The sequence below is a fragment of the Molossus molossus genome, unplaced genomic scaffold, assembly GCF_014108415.1.
Source record: "Molossus molossus isolate mMolMol1 unplaced genomic scaffold, mMolMol1.p scaffold_m16_p_2, whole genome shotgun sequence".
In the NCBI taxonomy this organism is placed as follows: domain Eukaryota; kingdom Metazoa; phylum Chordata; class Mammalia; order Chiroptera; family Molossidae; genus Molossus; species Molossus molossus.
This window is the reverse complement of record NW_023425355.1, coordinates 49690125-49709157: the sequence shown is the minus strand read 5'-3', so window position 1 is coordinate 49709157 and position 19033 is coordinate 49690125. Positions and strand designations below refer to the sequence as shown.

Here is a 19033-nt window from a genome sequence, read left to right as displayed (position 1 = left end):
TTTTCATCACCTTCAATATCTCTTGCCACTCCTTTCTGGCCTGCAAAGTTTCTATTGAGAAATCAGCTGACAGTGTTTGGGAGTCTTACCTCCTTTGTAGGTTAACAGACTGCTTTTTTCTTGCTGCTTTTAAGATTCTCTCTTTGTAACTAACCTTTGGCATTTTGATGATGATGTGTCTTGGTGTGGGCCTCTTTGGGTTCATCTTGTTTGGGACACTCTGTGCTTCCTGGACTTGTATGTCTGTTTCCTTCACCAAGTTAGGGAAGTTTTCTGTCATTGTTTCAAATAGGTTTTCAATTTCTTGTTCTCTCTCTTCTTCTGGCACCCCTATGATGTGAATGTTGGCACACTTGAAGTTGTCCCAGAGGCTCTTTACACTATCTTCATTTTTTTGGATTCTTTTTTCTTTTTGCTGTTCAGATTGGGTGTTTTTTGCTTCCTTATATTTCAAATAGATGGTTTGCTTCCTGGCTTTACTTATTCTATGACTGATTCCCTATAAATTATTCTTTATTTCAGTTAGTGCATCTTTCATTTGTGACTGGTCCGTTTTTACATTGTTGATGTTCTCACTAAGTTCCTTGGAGGTCTCCTTAAGTTCTTTGAAGGTCTCACTAAGTTCCTTGAGCGTCTCACCAACCTTAAGCAACCTTATAACCTGTGTTTTGAACTCTGCATCTGATTGATTGCTTATATCCATTTTGTTTAATTCTTTTCCTGGAATTTTGTTCTGCTCTTTCATCTGGGACATGTCTCTTTGTCTCCTCATGTTGGCTGCTTCCTTGTGATTGTTTCTATGTATTATGTAGAGTTGCTATGACTCTTAGGCTTTGTAGGGTGGCCTATTGTTGTAGGTGTCCTGTAGGGTCCAGTGGCACAGCCTCCCTGATCAACCCAGCTGGGTCCTCAAGGTGCACCCCTAGTGTGGACTGTACACCCTTCTGTTGTAAATGAGTCTTGATTGCTGTTGGCACATCAATGGGAGGGATTTACTCAGGCTGGTCAGATGCAAGGACTGGCTGTGCCCACAGACTACTGGAATCTGACTGTCTTGCAGTATCAGCTGTGTAGGGACCACCACACAGAGCAAGACTTACTTCAGCAGGGCTCTGGTACCCATTGAGTGTGTCACTTGTGGAGGTAGTAGGGTGGTGGTGTTTTGATGTGGTCTGAAGCTTTTCACTGGGTATGTTGGTTCTGGGACAAGGTCAGCCACTGCCTGTGTTCTATCTGGGGCCACCTGGCATAAGCTACAAAGTGATCTGCGGATGGCTGCTTCTTGTGCTGGGCTTGGAGGTGCCCAGGAAAAGCCAAGTTATGAATCAAGGCTGACTGCTTCTAGTGCCAGGCTTGGGGCCACTTAACAAGAGGTATGGGGCTCACTGAGACCAGATGCTGCTTGTTTGAGAGATTTTAGGAAACTCTGAAGCAGGATTCAAGACAGGCCAATCCTATGGTAAAACCTTTGGAAACTGCTTGGGTGGGCCCAAAAGTTGGGTGGGGCAGGGCCCCAGGGAATCACCAGGGCAGGGCCCACAGTGTGAGCCAGGTTGCTGGAGTCCCAGGTATGGCTGCTGTCTGCTGCCCCAGGGAAGGTCTCACCAAAGGAACAAAGGCCTCCCACAGCAACTCTGTCCAGGAGAAAGCCAACTCTCCAGCCCTCATTCCGAGGCCAAATAGCTCAGTTCTTCCCTGTACGTCTCTGGCTCCCCTCAAGCTGCTTTCCCTCCGAGTTTAGAGGGAGCAAGTCTGAGTAAGTCCACACACAGGCCCTTGAAGAGGAACTACCTGGCGAACCAGCAACCGCAGCCTCCCTCAGCCTCAGTTCCCGCTGGTTTTTCCAGCCAAAAGTTATGGGGACTTCTCTTCCTGGCACTGGAACCCTGAACTTGGCACCTGGTTTGGGATGGGGACCCCTCACTCCTCAGGGAGGACCTTCCCAGCTGAGGTCTCCCTCCTGGATTTTATCCACCACAAGTGGGTGTGGGACCAGCCCGTCCGCGCCTCCACCCCTTCTACCAGTCTTGGTGTGGCGGCTTCTTTAATTTCAAGTTGTTGGACTTCCATTCAGCTCGATTTCAGGCAGTTTTGAACGATGGTAGTGTTGTAGTTTAGTTGTAATTTTTATGTGGTTGTGGGAGGAGGCGATACCGCGTTTACCTACGCTGCCATCTTGACCAGAAGTGTTCTATGCTTGCTTTGTTTATGCAGAAATTAACCATGAGATTCAGGAACATAACTCTTTTTGAATATGTCTCAGATCAAATTGGTAACTGAGAGGGTTTTCTTCACCTAACCAGGTTGGTTCATCAGTGTTTGCTGCCAGAAAGAGGGCCAGGTATGCATCTTCACTGAGCTCCACATTGCCTCCCCTTCCTGCCATCCCCCATCTGGGTCTCCATCACCCTGGCTGGGGCTAGCATGCACTGGATGGGTTTGGACAGTTTACTGTTTGCAAGGAGTGGCTATCTCTCCCCTTGTCAACCGCAGGTTTCCAACTGTCATTTTTCTGCTTCAAATCACCAGAGTAGTAATTTTGATATTGAGGTATCATTAGTTTGTATCTGAACTGGTGGACAGCTCATAGTTAAGATTGTGGACTTAGGCCCAGCTGGTGTGGCTCAGTGGATTGAGTGTCATCCTATGGACTGAGAGGTTGCTGGTTTGATTCCCAGTCAGGGCTCATGCCCAGGTTGCAGGCTCAATCCCTAGTGGGGGGCATGCAGGAGGCAGCCCATCCATGTTTCTCTCTCATTGATGTTTCTGTCTCTCTCCCCCTCTCCTTTCCTCTGTATCTAAAAAATCAATACAAATATATTTTATTTTTTTATTTTTATTTGTTTATCCTCACCCAAGGACATTTTTCCATTTTTGTTCAGATAGAGTGGAAGGGAGAGAGAGGAAGAGAGAGAGAGAAAGAAACATCAATGTGAAAGGGACACATCAAGTGGCTGTCTCCTGCACAACCCCAACCAGGGCCGGGGACAAACTGCAACTGAGGTACATGCCCTTAGCGGGAACCAAACCCAGGTCTCTCTGGACCGCGGGCCTATGCTCTAACCGCTGAGCCCAACCGGCCAGGGCATTAAAAATATATTTTAAAAAAGAGACTGTGGACTTAGGAATAAGGCTAAACTTGGATCCCAGGGCTGCTACTTACCTGCTCTATGGCCTTGGAAAAATTATTTAACCTCTCTATGCCTCAGTTTCTCATTGGTAAATAGTGGTAATGATACTTCCTGGGAGAGTTATTGTCAGGATTGTGTTAATTTATGTAAAGCACTTACTTCAGTGCCCAGCACTTTGTAAGCACTCATTGTTATTGATTATATTATTTGGCTATGGAGGCGGTCAGTCCTAGACCATTAGGTTGAGCTGCTTCCTCTGGTGGCTGGTGGAAGTCCTAAGCCATTCTGCTGTCGGTTGCAAATTACCAACCATATTCCCCCTTTGCTCCTCCCTTCCCTAGGTGAACATAATCCCCATCATTGCCAAATCAGATGCCATTTCTAAGAGTGAGCTAACAAAGTTCAAAATCAAAATCACCAGTGAGCTTGTCAGCAACGGGGTCCAGATCTACCAGTTTCCTACAGATGACGAGTCGGTGGCAGAGATCAACGGAACCATGAATGTGAGTGGGAACACAGGGGTTCAGCATGCTGGCCATTTGCTCTTTATTTTTATTATTATCATTTCATCAAATAGCTGTCAGACATCTTCACATCTATTTTAGTGTAGTCAATTCTTGGTTATCTGAGTCTCAGGTATTTGTGAGAGAGAACCCAGAATGAGACAGCTCTTCTTTCCTAGCAGTGGCCGCTTCAAAGCCTCAGAGATGTAGAGATTAATAGCCAGAGACTGACGGAGGGAAAGGCTGGCTCCAGGAAGAGTCTGGAGCAGGGGGAGGGGGGTTCAGACCTCTCCTTCCACCCTCCTCTTTGATGCTGCTCTGGTCAGGGCTAGGCAACCCCCAGGAAACTGCTGGAAAGGCAAGCATTCTTTGTCTCTGACCAAAACAGTACCATGACAATTGATGCGGTGAAAGAAGAAAAGGCTAAAAGTGTTGTCTGGCTTTGGAGACTAAAGGATAATCTGTACTCAGATAATCAAGCCTTCTCTCTGTACCAGGAGGAAAAATGATAGATGGCCTCCCATTTTTCTGATGATGAGAGAAATGTTATTTTTTAAGTTTCAGGGTTATGCTTTGGTTTAAGTCTCAATGAATTTTTTTTAAAAAGCAGCTTGCCATCTTGCTTCTCCCCCCTCACCCCCCCACTAGAGGAATGAGTAATGAAGAAGGCAGAGAGTCAAACATCTCCTCATGTTTTTTTACAATGTGTTGATGCTGTTGCTGTGAAATCTTCAATGTTATGATTTCAAGGAGACAGCTAATAGCTTTCAGAAACCCTCTGCTTTGGGAACAGATTTCATTTTTTCTATTGAGAGGCATCAGTTTTTCCTAATGACATAATGCCTGGGTATTGCCAAACTCAGGAAAGCCTTGTAATAAAAGCCATTTTTAGAAACTTTTCTGCTGCTGCTGCCCCGTAAGTTATCATTATAGCATCAGTTGCCACCTCCTATGAATTGGCCAACAAATTAGCATAAGTGCACCTGAAATATGTTTGTTATTAGAAGTCCCTCATCATCTTGGAGAAATCTGGCCCTAGAGGATGGCTGTGTGAACTGTGGTAGGTGAAGTTATACCTTTGACCAATCATGAACACTAAAAAAAAAAAAAAAAAGATTAGTGCTTATTCTCTCCAGAAATCAGTATTGTTTAATGAAAACCAGGCTCTGTTACAATGAGACAACCTGAAAGGGTGCCTAGCCTGCAGAAAAATGGGAACCTAGAGAGAGCATCATCTAGTATCACTGGTACTGATGTCTGGAAGCACCTGTCACCTCAGAGCATAGGGCCCCATAGAAATGTTCCAACTTGGATTTCCTAAGTCCCCAGGCAACTTTCAGGCTAGTGGTTTGCTTTGCTAAGAATGGAGAAGGGCTAAAAGTTCTCAGAGATCTTAAGGTGTCACACAAATTGCATCTCATTACATTGTGGATCAGGACTAACAATCATTTTGGCCTCTGCTCTCAGCTCAGCTCTGTCCTCCTGTCTGAACCTAGGGCAGGCACAGCCATGGTCAGAAACTTCTGGTGCTATGCAGCAACAGTTATCAACCATGCTGATTGGGCTGTGAAGGGGTTGGGGGTCCTTTCTTTTTACTTTTTTATCCTCACCCGAGGACATTTTTCCATATTTTGTCCAGATAGAGTGGAAGGGAGAGAGAGAAAGAGAGAGAAACATCGACGTGAAAGGGACACATAGAGTGGTTGCCACCCGCACAACCCAACCGGGGCTGGGGACAAACTGCAACCGAGGTATGCGCCCTTAGTGGGAACCGAACCCTGGTCTCTCTGGACCGCAGGCCGACGCTCTAACTGCTGAGCCAAACCGGCCAGGGCTGGGGTCCTTTCTTATAATAGTCCAAGTTTGCCAGTTTTTTACTTTGAAAAACTAAGTATTCTTCCTTTTTTAAAATTATAGTTGAGATACAATCTTATATTAGTTTCAGGTGTATAACATACATAGCGATTTGACACTTAGAGTCCTTGTGAAGTGCTCGCCTCCATAAGTTTAGTAACTATCTGCCACCATACAAAATTATTACAATAATACTGATTATTTTTCTTATACTGTCCATTACATCCCCGTGACTCATTATTTTTTTAATAACTGGAGATTTAGTGTATTTATGGTTATCCCTATGACAACACCACTCGGTATTCATTCCCTGGCATTTCACCATGCTTTTCTGAGTGGGAAACAGAGGGGTGGCCTCCAGCTAGTGTGCCTGGAATTGAGCATGCCCGTGAGACAGGGGATGCATGTAAATGCTATGTGTTATGTGTGTTGTAATGGGGAACAGGATGGGGAATCACTGCTATAAAATATATACACAGGAATGCTTAGCCTGCCCGCCACTCTTACAACTGTGTCAGAAGTCCCCAGGGTCTTTGGACAAGACTTGGTATACAAAGCTGCATCATCAGAGACCTAGGCTTGGGTGGTAGGAGGAATGGGTGCTGGCCTTTCAATTCTGGATTTGACTCCAGCCCCACAGCCTCAGCCACCCCAGCCAATTACCATGGGAACTGGATTGGAGGAAGTGGAAGAAGCCTCTTGCGTAAGTGGAGAAGACTGTACAGCCATCCTGCCTCTCACCACTAAGGATATTCATGGCAGAAAATGAAAGTAATGAGGTCTCACCCTCCCCCTTGATTTATTGGTGGCTTTGAAAACCCTGATTTCAGATTGAGGAGGCAAGACAAGGGAGTGAGAGATCTTGTCGCATGCTATTTTCAACCCATGCTCTGATAACTCTCAAGGTTGTAGACTTCAATACTAAAAATTGCCATGTTGTTCACATTCAGTATTATTCTTTGTGTGGATCGAATCATGGCCAGGGACCAGGCAATAGGCCCAATTACTCTACTTGGCTCACTTGATTAGATACCTATGAGGTCTTGGGTTTGACCTTCATAAAGGCATTTGATCACATGGGTGACCTGTAGGGTCACAAGGAGACCCACAGGCACAAGCCTGTCTTCTCCTGAAGCAGCAGTGCCATTTCCATTGTTTGCACACACTTTTGTGGGAATCATCAGGGTTGACTTGATAGAGAAACAGGCAATTCTCTTGCTCAGTTGCCCATAGGATCCTGAAATGGGGGCAAGCATAACCAGCAGCATGACTGGGAAATACTGTGCATGCTGGGAGGAAGCCACACTCAATTGGATACTGTCAGATGAGGAGAAGGGTTCTGACAGTCTTTATTTCACTGGGCTGAGAGGAAGGATCATCTACCCTCCCAACGTATAATGGATATAGTGAAACCAGAATAGAATAATTCATACCAATTGGATCATCAAATACTTTAAAATGTGCCAAGAAGAATTTAAGGTAGACATGACACAGGAGAGGTAGTGAATCTAGGACTCGACTCAAGATGAAGCTTGAGGCTATCTCTTATTAAAGTTTTCTGAGACTGGGGCATTGACCTTTGCGGCCACCTCATGAGAGGTCTTCTGGGTGAGAGAGTTCCACAGAGTCCCCTTAGCAGTCTGTCCCTGTTTCAGCAGTAGCACTCTCTTGCATCCATTAGAGCAGGGGTTCGGAACTGTTTCTTTCTGCCAAAGGCCATTTGGATATTTATAACATCATTCATGCCCCATACAAAATTAACAACTTAAAAATTAGCCTGCTATATTTGGTCAAACATTTAATTAACTCACCCCTACTGTGATGGCTGGGACGGCTTCTCTTTGGTGAGGCAGGTGATGTTAGCCGGTATTGATTTTGCAGACCCAACATTCCCACCACTGCATTAGAGTCTTCTCCCTGGGCACACACATACCAAGTGTCACCTCTGGGAGTATGATAGGAGGGTACCTTCTCTCTGCTCCTCTTGACTTCATTCTGGTTGTCATGACCATTAGTCTCTCGAGAGCAGCAGAAAGAGGTCCAGAGCCTGGCCCCATGATTTCCTGCCCTTCACGGTCAGCTGACTTCCAGGAAGCAGCATTTAGTCAGGAGGCAGAGCGCAGGCTGCCCTGGGTGACTGGGGGAGGCTGACATCAAAAGCGTGGTGTCCTCACTACTTCCTGGGAAGATTTGAGCATGAGAATTAAGGAACCAGGCAACTCATTTAACCTTTCTGTATGCCAATTTCCCCAAATCACAAATGGGGTTGATAATAATCACCCTGTAAGACTGTTATAAGAATCAAATGAAATCCACCTGGGAGCAGTGGGAAATAATATCCTTGCATATACTTATCAGAACAGACTTTGATGCCAGTTGCAAAGGAGAGGGCTGTGGGAGGTCTCCGTAGCCCTCTGAAACTGCCTGCACAGGGGCTGTGTGTTTTAGAATGGGGAGGTGTAAAATGACAGCAGTTTAAGGAAGAAGGAAAGCAAGTGACCCTGTCATTCTAACTAACAATGTCTTTTGGAGATAAAAATAACATGCCCAAGAGAATAATGACGTTTTTATGCCCTTTTCCTCATGTTGTTTTTTTTCTCCTTTTCTGTTGAGCCCCGAGAAATACCTCCCACATCACACAGCCTCCTCCTCCATCACTTTCAGTTGAGAGCCCAGGATATGTGAGGATGATACAATGTGGTTTCTCTTTCTCACCTCCTCCCTCAGTCTAGCCCTCCACCATCGCTTTCCCTTGGCACTTTTGTGTAATATGACCAAAGTTTTGGAGACTCTGCAGGAAGGGCAATATTTTTCCGGAAAGTGTTTGGGTGGATCTGAGGTCCCAACGTGTCTTGGGGTTCCTGAGTGAGAATGAATTGTGCCCAGATGATGCCCCTTCAGGGCTTGTTGGCAGAGGTCAGAGATTTCTGGTCCTTGGGCAGGGTTTTTGATATTTCAGTGCCGCCCTAATGCCCCATGTGTTGCATTCCCAGTGACCCCTCAATCATTCATTCCTCTACTAAGACTGATGAAACATTTTCCACCTCTATGCCTCGCCCACCTTCCGTATCCATAACCTCCAATTTCCCTCTTTCTTATGTCCCTGTTTCAGTAGAGTGGGAAGGGGTGAACTGAGATGAAACTCGAGAGCAGCTGAGAAAGGATGAGGGAGAGCCACTTCAGCTGGATGTCCAAGGACCTGGAGCTGAGTTCCTGATTGAGTCCTGTGTTTTTCCACTCTGAGGAACATTCTTGAGGTGCACAGCTAGAATGGAGAGAACAGATTGGCTGTGAGATCAGTGCACAGATTAAATAAAAAACAAAACACACTTGCAGGTTTCCCAGAATTAAACTGCCTCTTGTAATCTATCTTTCATAACCAGTTCATCCCAGGGTTTGGAGTACTCACCTCATCTGCTGCTCTAATCCTGAAATGGATGTGGGAGACTAGCAGGGGTAGGATTTGAAGTCAAAGAGACCTGGATTCCACCCCTTGCTCTGCCCCTTACTACTGTGTACTTGCTGGCAAGTCACTTAGCCCTTCTTTTTTTTTTTTTTCCCCCTTTAAATACATTTTTATTTATTTTTTTAGAGACAGAGGAAGGGAGAGAGAGATATGAGAGAGATACATCGATCACTACCTCCTGCATGCCCACTACTGGAGATGGAGTCTGCAACCCAGGCATGTGCCCTGACTGGGAATTGAATAGGAACCTCTCAGTCCATGGGTCATTTCTCAGTCCACTGAGTCACACCAGCTAGGCGACAATAAATGTTTTATCTTTTTTTGTTGTTGTTTTTATTTTTTTAAAACTTACCTTTATTGTTGAATGTATTACAGATGCCCCCCCCCTTTACTCCCCTCCTGCCTTCCCCACACTATTGTTGTATCCATTGGTTATGCATATATGCATAGAAGTTCTTTGGTTTATCTCTTCCCACCCTCCCTCTCCCCTTTCCTTTGAGGTTCTTCAGTCTAACAACCAATTTGTACTTCTTAATCCCTTCATCTTTTTTACCCATCCCCCCAGCCCCCTCCCATCTGGCAAGCAACAAAAAGTTCTTTGTATCTATGAGTCTGTTTCTGTTGTGCTTGCTCATTTTGTTTGTAGATTCAATTGTTGATAGATAATGTATTTATTGCCATCTTATTGTTCCTATTTTTGTTCTTCTTCTCCATCAAGAAGACCTGTCAACATTTCATACAATACCGGTTTGGTGGTGATGAACTCCTTTAGCTTTTTCTTGTCTGGGAAACTCCTTATATGTCCATCGATTCTAAATGATAGCTTTGCAGGATAGAGTGGTCTTGGTTGTAGGTCTTTGCTTTTCATCACTTTGAATATCTCTTGGCACTCTTTTCTGGCCTGCAAAATTTCTTTTGAGAAATTGTCTGACAGTCTTATGGGAGCTCCTTTGTTGGTAAACGAACTGCTTTTCTCTTGCTGCCTTTAAGATTCTCTCTTTGTAACTAACCTTTGGCATTTTGATGATGATGTGTCTTGGTGTGGACCTCTTTGGGTTGATCTTGTTTGGGACACTCTACTTCCTGGACGTGTATGTCTGTTTTCTTCACCAAGTTAGGGAAGTTTTCTGTCATTATTGTTTCAAATAGGTTTTCAATTTCTTGTTCTCTCTTCTCATTCTGGCACCCCCCATGATGCGAATGTTGTCACACTTGAGTTGTCCCAGAAGCTCCTTACACTGTCTTCATTTTTTTTTTTTTTTAATTTTACCCTGCAAACACAAGGCCTCAAAAAATTGAGTAAAAACCCAGAATTGTTCCTCTCCACGGAAAGAAACCAGAGTATCGTCCTCATTTTTTTAAATTCTTTTTTTTTCTTTTTGCTGTTCTGATTAGGTGTTTTTTCTTCTGTATAGTCCAGTTCAATGGTTTGCTTCTTGACTTCACCTACTCTACTATTGAATCCCTGTAATTATTCTTAATTTCAGTTAGTGCATCCTTCATTTCTGACTGGTCCTTTTCTATGTTGTTGATGTTCTCACTAAGTTCCTTGGAGGTCTCCTTAAGTTCTTTCAAGGTCTCACTAAGTTCCTTGAGGGTCTTGCTAAGTTCCTTGAGCATCCTTATAACCAGTGTTTTGAACTCTGCATCTGATTGATTGCTTATCTCCATTCCATTTAGTTCTATTTCTGGAGTTTTGTTTTGTTCTATCACTTGGGACATGTTTCTTTGTCTTCTCATTTTGGCTGATTCCCTGTGTTTGTTTCTATGTATTATGTAGAGTTGCTATGTCTCCTAGGCTTCATAGGGTGGCCTATTGTTGTAGGTGTCCTGTAGGGTCAAGTGGCACAGCCTCCCTGATCAGCCCAGCTGGGCCCTTGAGGCGCACCCCTAGTGTGGACTGTACACCCTTCTGTTGTAATTGAGTCTTGATTGCTATTGGCACATCAATGGGAGGGATATACTCAGGCTGATCAGCTGCAAGGACTGGCTGTGCCCACTGACCACTGGCCTCTGACTCCCTTGGAGGAGCGGCGGTGTAGGGGCCCACCACACAGAGCAAGACTTCAGCAGGGCTCTGGCACCCACTGAGTCTACTCATTGAGTGTGTCACTTGTGGAAGTGGTTGGGTGGTGGTGTTTGGATGTGGTCTGAAGCTGTCCACTGGGTGTGCTGGCTCTGGGGCAAAGTCAGCCTCTGCCCGTATTCTACCTGGGGCCACCTGGCATAAGCTACAAAGTGACCTGCAGATGGCTGCTTCTTGTGTTGGGCTTGCACGTGCCCAGGAAAAGCCAACTTGTAAACCAAGGCTGGTTGCTTCTAGTGCCAGGCCTGAGGCCACTTATCGAGAGGTATGGGACTCACTGAGACCAGGTGCTGCTTGTTTGAGAGAATTTAGGCAACTCTGAAGCAGGATCCAAGACAGGCCAATCCTATGGTAAAGCCATTGGAAACAGCTTGGGTGGGTCTGAAGTTTGGGTCCGGCAGGGCCTCAGGGAATCACCAGGGCGGGGCAAACTGTGAGCCAGGTTGCTGGAGTCTCAGAGATGGCTGCTATCTGCTGCCCCAGGGAAGGGCTCAAGGAATAGTGGCCTCCTCCAGCAAGTCTGTCCAGGAGGAAGCTGCCCCTCCAGCTCTTACCCCAATGCCAAACAATTCAGTTCTTCTCCATATGTCTCTGGTGCCTTTCAAGCTGCCTCCCCAATGCTGGAGCCTGGAAGGAGTGAGTCCGAGTAACTCTGTGCACAGGCCCTTTAAGAGGAGCTGCCTAGGACTCCAGAAGCCTCAGCCTCCCTCAGCCTCAGTTCCCACTGGTTTTACAGCCAGAAGTGATAGGGACTTCTCTTCCTGGCACTGGAACCCTAATCTGGGATCCTGATGTGGAACGAGGACCCCTCACTCCTCAGGGAAGACCTTCACAGCTGAGGTATCCCTCCTGATTTTTATCCACCACATGTGGGTGTGGGACCAGCCGGTCTGCACTTCCCGCCCACCCCCCCCCACCCCCACACACACACCAATCTTGATGTAGCTTCTTTGATTTTGTAGTTGTAGGACTTCCATTCAGCCTGATATCAGGCAGTTTTGAGTGATCTACTTAGCCCTTCTGAACCTCAGTTTCCTCTTCTGTAAAATGGGATAATTAAAATTCCTACCTCAAGCATTATTGCAAAGATTCAATGAAATAATGCAATGTAGAGCACTTGGTATGGAGTACATAGAGTTGAGTGAATTGCTGCTAATATCAGTTCTATACCTACAATACTATCAGTATAATTTCTACTGCCTACTATGTGAAGCCATCTTTGACTTCCCATAAAGTTAGCTCCTCTCTCCTCTGTGTTCCTCCAGGCCTTGAACCTCTGTTTATAATCTGGACATTACTGTATTATCATTGTTGGTATGTCTTTCCCCTACCAGACTGTGCACTTTCCATGGGCAGGCTCTAAGCTTTTTTAATGTTGTATTATTTTTTAATGCCTAACACATAGCAGGAGCTTGGTAAATATTTATAGAATGGAAAAATGAGCCAATGGGTCAAAATATCTATGATTGAGACCTGTTTCTCCAAGCAGGCTAAGAAAGCTCCGGTGGACTTTTTACTTATCCTTGTAAAGTCCTTTCAGGTAAAGCCCTGATCAGAATCACCTGGTTTGTAAACAGTATGTATTCAGTGGCTCCATTTGGCCAGTGGTCACTCAGCACTTATATCTGGCCAGCTCTCTGCGGAAGTGGAGCTTTCCCAGACTCACACTACCAACTCTGGGCAGCTGCCTCTTCTCTGACCCACAAAGCCTTCATTAGGCAGTCCTTACTTATTACCCACTGCAAGCACCAAGTTCAGATCTCTGTTTATACTTGGTCTTTCTTTCCTCTCTACTATTCCCATGGCCTTGCCACTGCCATTCAAGGGGTATTTATGAAGCACCTACTGTGAGCAAGTCACCAGAGCATACATTTGAGTCCTTGGCCATATTGTCTTATATGATTTGGGTTATATAAATCGAGCTTCCCCAACATGATTGTAAGCTCCTAGAGGGTGAGGGAGTACATCTTCTACTTCTTTTGTCTCCCTTACGGCACCTAAAACAGAACCCAGCACAGTCATGGGCATGTGAATAAATACTTACGAACTTGACTTCCAGGTTCCAGAGTTCATTGTGAGCTCTTCCTCCAGGGAAGGGCAAGAACAAGGAGCATACAGCTCAGTCAGCAGTGTGGTTTCAGTATATACCTATTCTTGGGGCTCTCACACTCTGGGAAAGGGGGAGAGCCAGTGATTCCAGTACCCCTGTTCTCCTTCAGCCTCTCCATCCACACATAGTCTCCCTCACCCCACTCACCCACCTTCCAAAGGCTCTTCCCTCCAGCAACTGTGAATACCGAAGAGCTAGCTAACCTGTGTATCTGCTTATCATTCTGCTGATTTCCTGTCTGTGTCTGTTCCCTGTGTATTCGGCCATGTCAGTGTTACCTTTTACAATATTGTGAATCTCTGAACAGCAGAAGCCTGGACCAGGTCTCTCTTTCCCAGGCAGCTCAGGAGCTTAAGAAATGCCTCTTGATGTTGACAACAGTGAGGGACACTGCAGTGTGAGAGCCTGAGGTCCAGGAGATGAACCGCAGTTGTGTTGTGGGAGCTCTGCCTTTCTCCTGGAGTCCTGAGCTTTTGTTTGCCTTCTGTTTCAGGCCCACCTGCCTTTTGCTGTCATTGGTAGCACAGAAGAACTGAAGATAGGCAACAAGATGATGAAGGCCCGGCAGTACCCTTGGGGCACGGTGCAGGGTGAGTGAGTCTTCAGGAGACAGGGAGAAGGGAGCCCCTTCTGTCTGTCTCTTTGCTTAACCCCAACCACCGGGTGACTAGTCCCTAACTTGTTCCCAGTCTCTACTCTTTTAGCTTGAGCCTCAAACAGCCATAGGAGTTGACAACAGGCAGACTCTGGCTCCTGGATTCTCTGCCATGAGTAGGATCTCTTTGTCTCTAATGGAGAAAGCATTCCTAAAACAAAAACAGATGTACCTGGCACAAGGTGGGAAGGAGTGTGCAAGAGAGCATATGTACTTGCCCGAGCACACCAGGAGACTAACAATGTCCAAAGCAGTGTGGTTCATAATAGTGAATAATTAGAAAAAACTCAGATAGCCATTATAAATACATTGGATGAACTGCAAAATGTTCATATAATGGGATATTATACTGCAGCAAAAACGAATGGATTATAGCTACATTTACATGAATGCATCTCAGAAACGTTGAGCTAAATAAGTCACAGAAGAATACACGTTTAGGATTCCATTTATATGAATTTCAATAGTAGACAGAACTAAACAAGATATATATCTTTAGGTAAAACTATAAAGAAAAACAAAGAAATGAATGATAAACCCAAAAGTCAGGTTAAATGTCATGACAGGGAAGGAGGGGCATGAACTCAGGAAGGGCTGTAAAGGGGGGTCTAAGGTGCTGGTAATGTTTCACCGGGGCTATGGATACACTGGTATTCATTTTTTAAAATTCTTTAAATTGTACATTTCATGCACACTTTTGTAAGTATGATGATTATTTTGCAATTTAAAAACAAACATATTGCATATACAATCAAGAAAGTTCCTCTTGCCATGGCCGGTTTGGCTCAGCGGTTAGAGCGTCGGCCCGCGGACCAATGAGACCTGGATGCGATTCCGGCCAAGGGCACGTACCTTGGTTGCAGTTGGTCCCTGGCCCTGGTCAGGGTTGTGCGGGAGGAAACCAGTCGATGTGTCTCTCTCTCGCATTGATGTTTTTTTTTCTCTCTCTCTCTGTCTTTCTCTCTCCCTCCCTCCTACTCTCTCTAAAGATAAATGGAAAAATATCCTTGAGTGAGGATTAAATAAATAAATAAATAAATAAATAAATAAATAAAAACAAATAAATAAAAGAAAGTTTCTCTTGTGGTCTGCCTGATGTGTGTTAAGTTATACTTGGACTAGTCAGTTCAGTGGATAAAACAAGGCCTAGGACTCTGCCATGGGAGGAAGAGGTCCCCTGGCCCTCTGAGTCTGCAGCTGTAAGCTAGGTCTGGGATTGCAGGGGCACCATGTGTGACAGGGTGGCTGGTTCACTGCAGACTCATCCCTGACACTGCAAACAAGTGAAAGCTGGTGGGAAGTTGTCCACTTCTCATCCAGAGGCTGGATGCTTTAGGGCACACCAGAGACCCTGCCACGGCAGTGGAATTTTCCATGGGTAAGACAAGACCGGTTGTCAGAGTTGTGCTAGGTTTGGTCTTCTCTGCTTTGGGGTTGAGGATGCTCCACTAAGAACATTTGCAAATGGTTTCTGAACCAACAGTCCAACACAGGGAATGAATTTGTAGTCTGAGAGATAGGAACTTGAGGTTACATGAGGCAAAGCCAGCAGGCATGGTTACAATTTCCTCCAACTTAGACCACCTCACACCTAACCAACAAAGTGGGTTTTTTTTAATGCTTTTCTTATGTCGGGGTTCACTGTTCTATGTGAGTGAGGAAGAAGCTGTGTGTTGTCTGGGAAGCATGTAGGGGCCTTAGAGTCACTCCTTCTGACTGACCTCCAGGGATCACTGTCCCAGGATGGAGGAGAAGATGGTCCTGAAAAGTTGCCTGACTGGTGCAATTTTTAATGTTAGCTTGTGTTCTATGACAGTGAGAGGCTTTTTATCTCAAAGGTAACGGGCCTTAAGCATAAGGATCATGTAAGCTAATTTGGGCTTTGGAAAGATTACTCTGCTGACTGCAAGGCAGTCAGCTGCAACTGTGTTTCACCCTGTCATCCTGGGATCCTCTCCCTGAACCCATTACCTTCCCCATACTCTGCAAGACAGAATCTGGGGTGACAGTGCCTGTTCACCATCTCAGATCCCACTGTCCCTACATGATCAGGCTAGACACTCACATTCTGACACAGTGGAGCCATGAGTGGAGACAGGGCCATAGTACTGCTCACCACCTTATGTTCCAACCAGAAGTCTACATTGCTATGATTTGGTCCACAACTCTGTCCTTCTTGGCCACTGCTTCAAATTCAGACCTTTGCCACACTCTTTTGAGGAGAGAGTTCGTCCACTCAAGCAGGAAAGTGGGGTCCACTTTGTCCTGGTCACTATTGCCGTTGTCAGGCCATTATCCACAGTCTAAAAAAACACCTCTTTTGAAGTTTCTACCATCCAAATGGGCAACACCCCTCTTTGTCACTGTCAGCTATAAATGTCCTAGTTCTTCCCCCTTATTCTTTGGGGACTTTGACACCTGGTTATAGCCTTTGTCTCTGCTTTAGATGATCTAGATTGGAATCCTAACCCTGCAATTTACTAACTACGTAACCTTGCCTAATCTCATGGAGACCTTGCACAGACTGTTTCCTCCTCCGCCTGATAAATTCCTATTTTTCCTTCAAGAGTCATTTTATTGGTTGCCTCTCTGGTGAAGCCTTCACTCTGCCATGAGTTCTTAGGCCCCCCTATTCTGGGCTTTCATTGCACCTTGGCTGTATACTATTATTTTCATAATGTTTGCCTTGTATTGTATTTGTCTGTTTGCATCTATTCTTCCACTAAACTGCTGAGGGAAAGACTCTGTGGCTTAGTTTCTGAATTCCCAGTGCCTCATACAATACTGAGAACAGAGATTCCACAAATGTTGATTGGACAAGTGGCTGCACGTACATGTGCCATTGTCCTAAAAGTGGTGCCGGGCAAACTCTTGTTAGTGTCTGATTGGTGAATTGGGGTTGAGGTACTACTGAATGTCTTCATAGATTTTTTTTGTGGTACTGCAGTTTTCCATTACTGTCATTCTTGTAACTTTTCATTTGCCTATCTGTAGAAAAGCAAATTAGGAGACAAATTTGGAGGCTTTGTGTACAGATTGAAAGGCCATGTTGCTGTAAGACATGTCACTTCTCATTTTACCATTTCTGCTTCTTCTGGGCTTTCTTTAATATACTTTCAATCCCCCAACCCCTGCTATGCAGTTGAAAATGAGGCCCACTGCGACTTTGTGAAGCTCCGGGAGATGCTGATTCGGGTCAACATGGAGGACCTCCGGGAGCAGACCCACAGCCGGCACTATGAGCTGTACCGCCGCTGTAAGCTGGAGGAGATGGGCTTCAAGGACACTGACCCTGACAGCAAACCCTTCAGGTATTTCTCATGCCAGCTCAGCCCAGCCAACCCAGGGGGTGTGGAAGCTTTATCCCGGAGCATCCACAAGGGAGTGAGACACAGGTGCTCAGACCAAGAGCATCAGGACTCAGTCATTTGCCAGTTTCGCCTGCCACTCCCTCGCTGTCTTCCCGAGGGAGCTGTGGCCAGGTGACTTGGGAACCACGGGGTCATGGAGGAGGCCCAGAGGCCCAGCAAGGCCGATGGTCTCACTGCTACAAGTGTGCATACATGGCAGCTGCAGCCAGCTATACCGGAGTGTGGCCCTGTGCTGGGGCCTTCTCTCCCTGTGCAGTTTGTGCCTGTCCTATGACCCACTTTCTTCATCATATTCCAGCTCCAATTATCAAAACCAGATGGGATCAGTTAGCAGTTATTGTACATGCATTGATGAACTTTAGGCTCTTCATTCACTGTCAAGTACAGGTTTTGTTTTGACCACAAGATGTTAATAATCATGGGCATACTTCTTACATCAGTATCTAAGATGCTGCCAGAGAAGAGGAATGTTTTTTAAAGTCGTTTACTCAGCTGATAGGAACAATGTGAAAAATATAAGTGTCTAATCTGTATGCACAATGTCTGATACAAGCCCCACATTTTAAATGACCATGTGGTACCATTTTCCAGTGCTCAGTCTTCCTTCAGGAAATGTCATGCCTTGATAAACAAGTGAGGGGGAGGCTTGTGGGCTAAGAAGGCTATCAGATGGCTTTTGAGATTCACAGTACCTACTCACAGTGGAAATCCAGCCTTGGAACAAACCATAGCCAGTCCTTTGGGGGTGCCTTGTTCCAGTTAGGAAGATTCAGTCCACTCCGCGGACAGGGGCTGCTGGAGCTCCTGGGGTTGGAGGAGGACATGTTTGTTTCTCCTGTGGGTGCTTCCTTAGCTTTCTGTATTCTTCTTCTTCACCAGCTTTAATGTGCATCTGTGGAGAAAGAGGTGTGCCTCGACCTATCCTTCTAGTCCCCTCTCCTCCTCCTTTGCTCCATCCTGAACACCTGTTCTACCTGCGTCTTTACCTTCTGTACTCCTCTGCTGGCTCCTTTCCATGTTGCATGCAAATATTCTCATCCTACAGAAACTCACCTTTAACTGCTCCTCCTCACCAGCGTCTACCCTGTCAAGAGGTTCAGCTCTGACAGGAAAGAGAAAGAATAGCTCAGTATTTACTGGCTTCTGACCCCACCATGCCACTGAAATGCCACCCTCCAAGGTCAACGATCACATGCTCATGGCCAATTACAGTGTGCAGTGTGGCCTCTAAGTCCCGTATTTTTTATTTTTATTTTTTATCTCAATGTTTGATACTCCTTCTTATTGCCTTCTTCCCGGAGTTCTCTGCCTTTGGCTTTTCTAGCACTGGTCTGCCTGGGTTTAGTCCTATCTCTTTTGCTACTCCTTCTCAGCTTCATTGGCAGGCTCATTTTTTTTTCAGCTTACTTCTTTAAATGTTGTGCCGCAGGATTCTTTCTGAGGGTCTCTGCTCCTTTCACTCTCTAGTCTCTTTGCACCTGGTTATTTCTCTTCTCACAGCCCTAATTATCACCTAGAAATAGATAAATCCCAAGCTAAAATCTTACATTTGACCTCTAAACCTGTTTATCTAACTGCATACTGGATGTTTTCACTGAGACATTCCATAGGTGACATGTGAAACTCAGGCTGACTAAAATTTAAGTCACCTCTTCCTTCTTAACCAGTGTTCCCTGTCACAGCTCATGGTACTACTATTCACCTGGTTTCCCAAGTCAAAAAAACAACAATAACACAGAATAAGCTTTGAATCTTCCCAAATCCTGGGAGTTCTACTTCCCTTACTGTTCCTCTGGGTCCCTCAGGTCCCATTCCTTGCCAGCTATTAACATTAAGATCCTGTCATTTCTTACTTGG

The 19033-nt window shown here is 45.4% G+C and overlaps 1 protein-coding gene across 3 annotated transcripts in view; it reads left to right on the top strand.

Annotated features, from left to right (window-relative positions):
- SEPTIN6 (septin 6) overlaps window positions 1-19033 on the top strand; it is an 81661-nt gene that overhangs the window by 49162 nt on the left and 13466 nt on the right. For all 3 annotated transcript variants that reach the window (XM_036270342.1, XM_036270341.1, XM_036270343.1), the window contains exons 5-7: window positions 3473-3634; window positions 13644-13740; window positions 16948-17116. In XM_036270342.1, the coding sequence (XP_036126235.1) occupies window positions 3473-3634; window positions 13644-13740; window positions 16948-17116 (428 nt within the window). The remainder of the gene's footprint in view (window positions 1-3472; window positions 3635-13643; window positions 13741-16947; window positions 17117-19033) is intronic.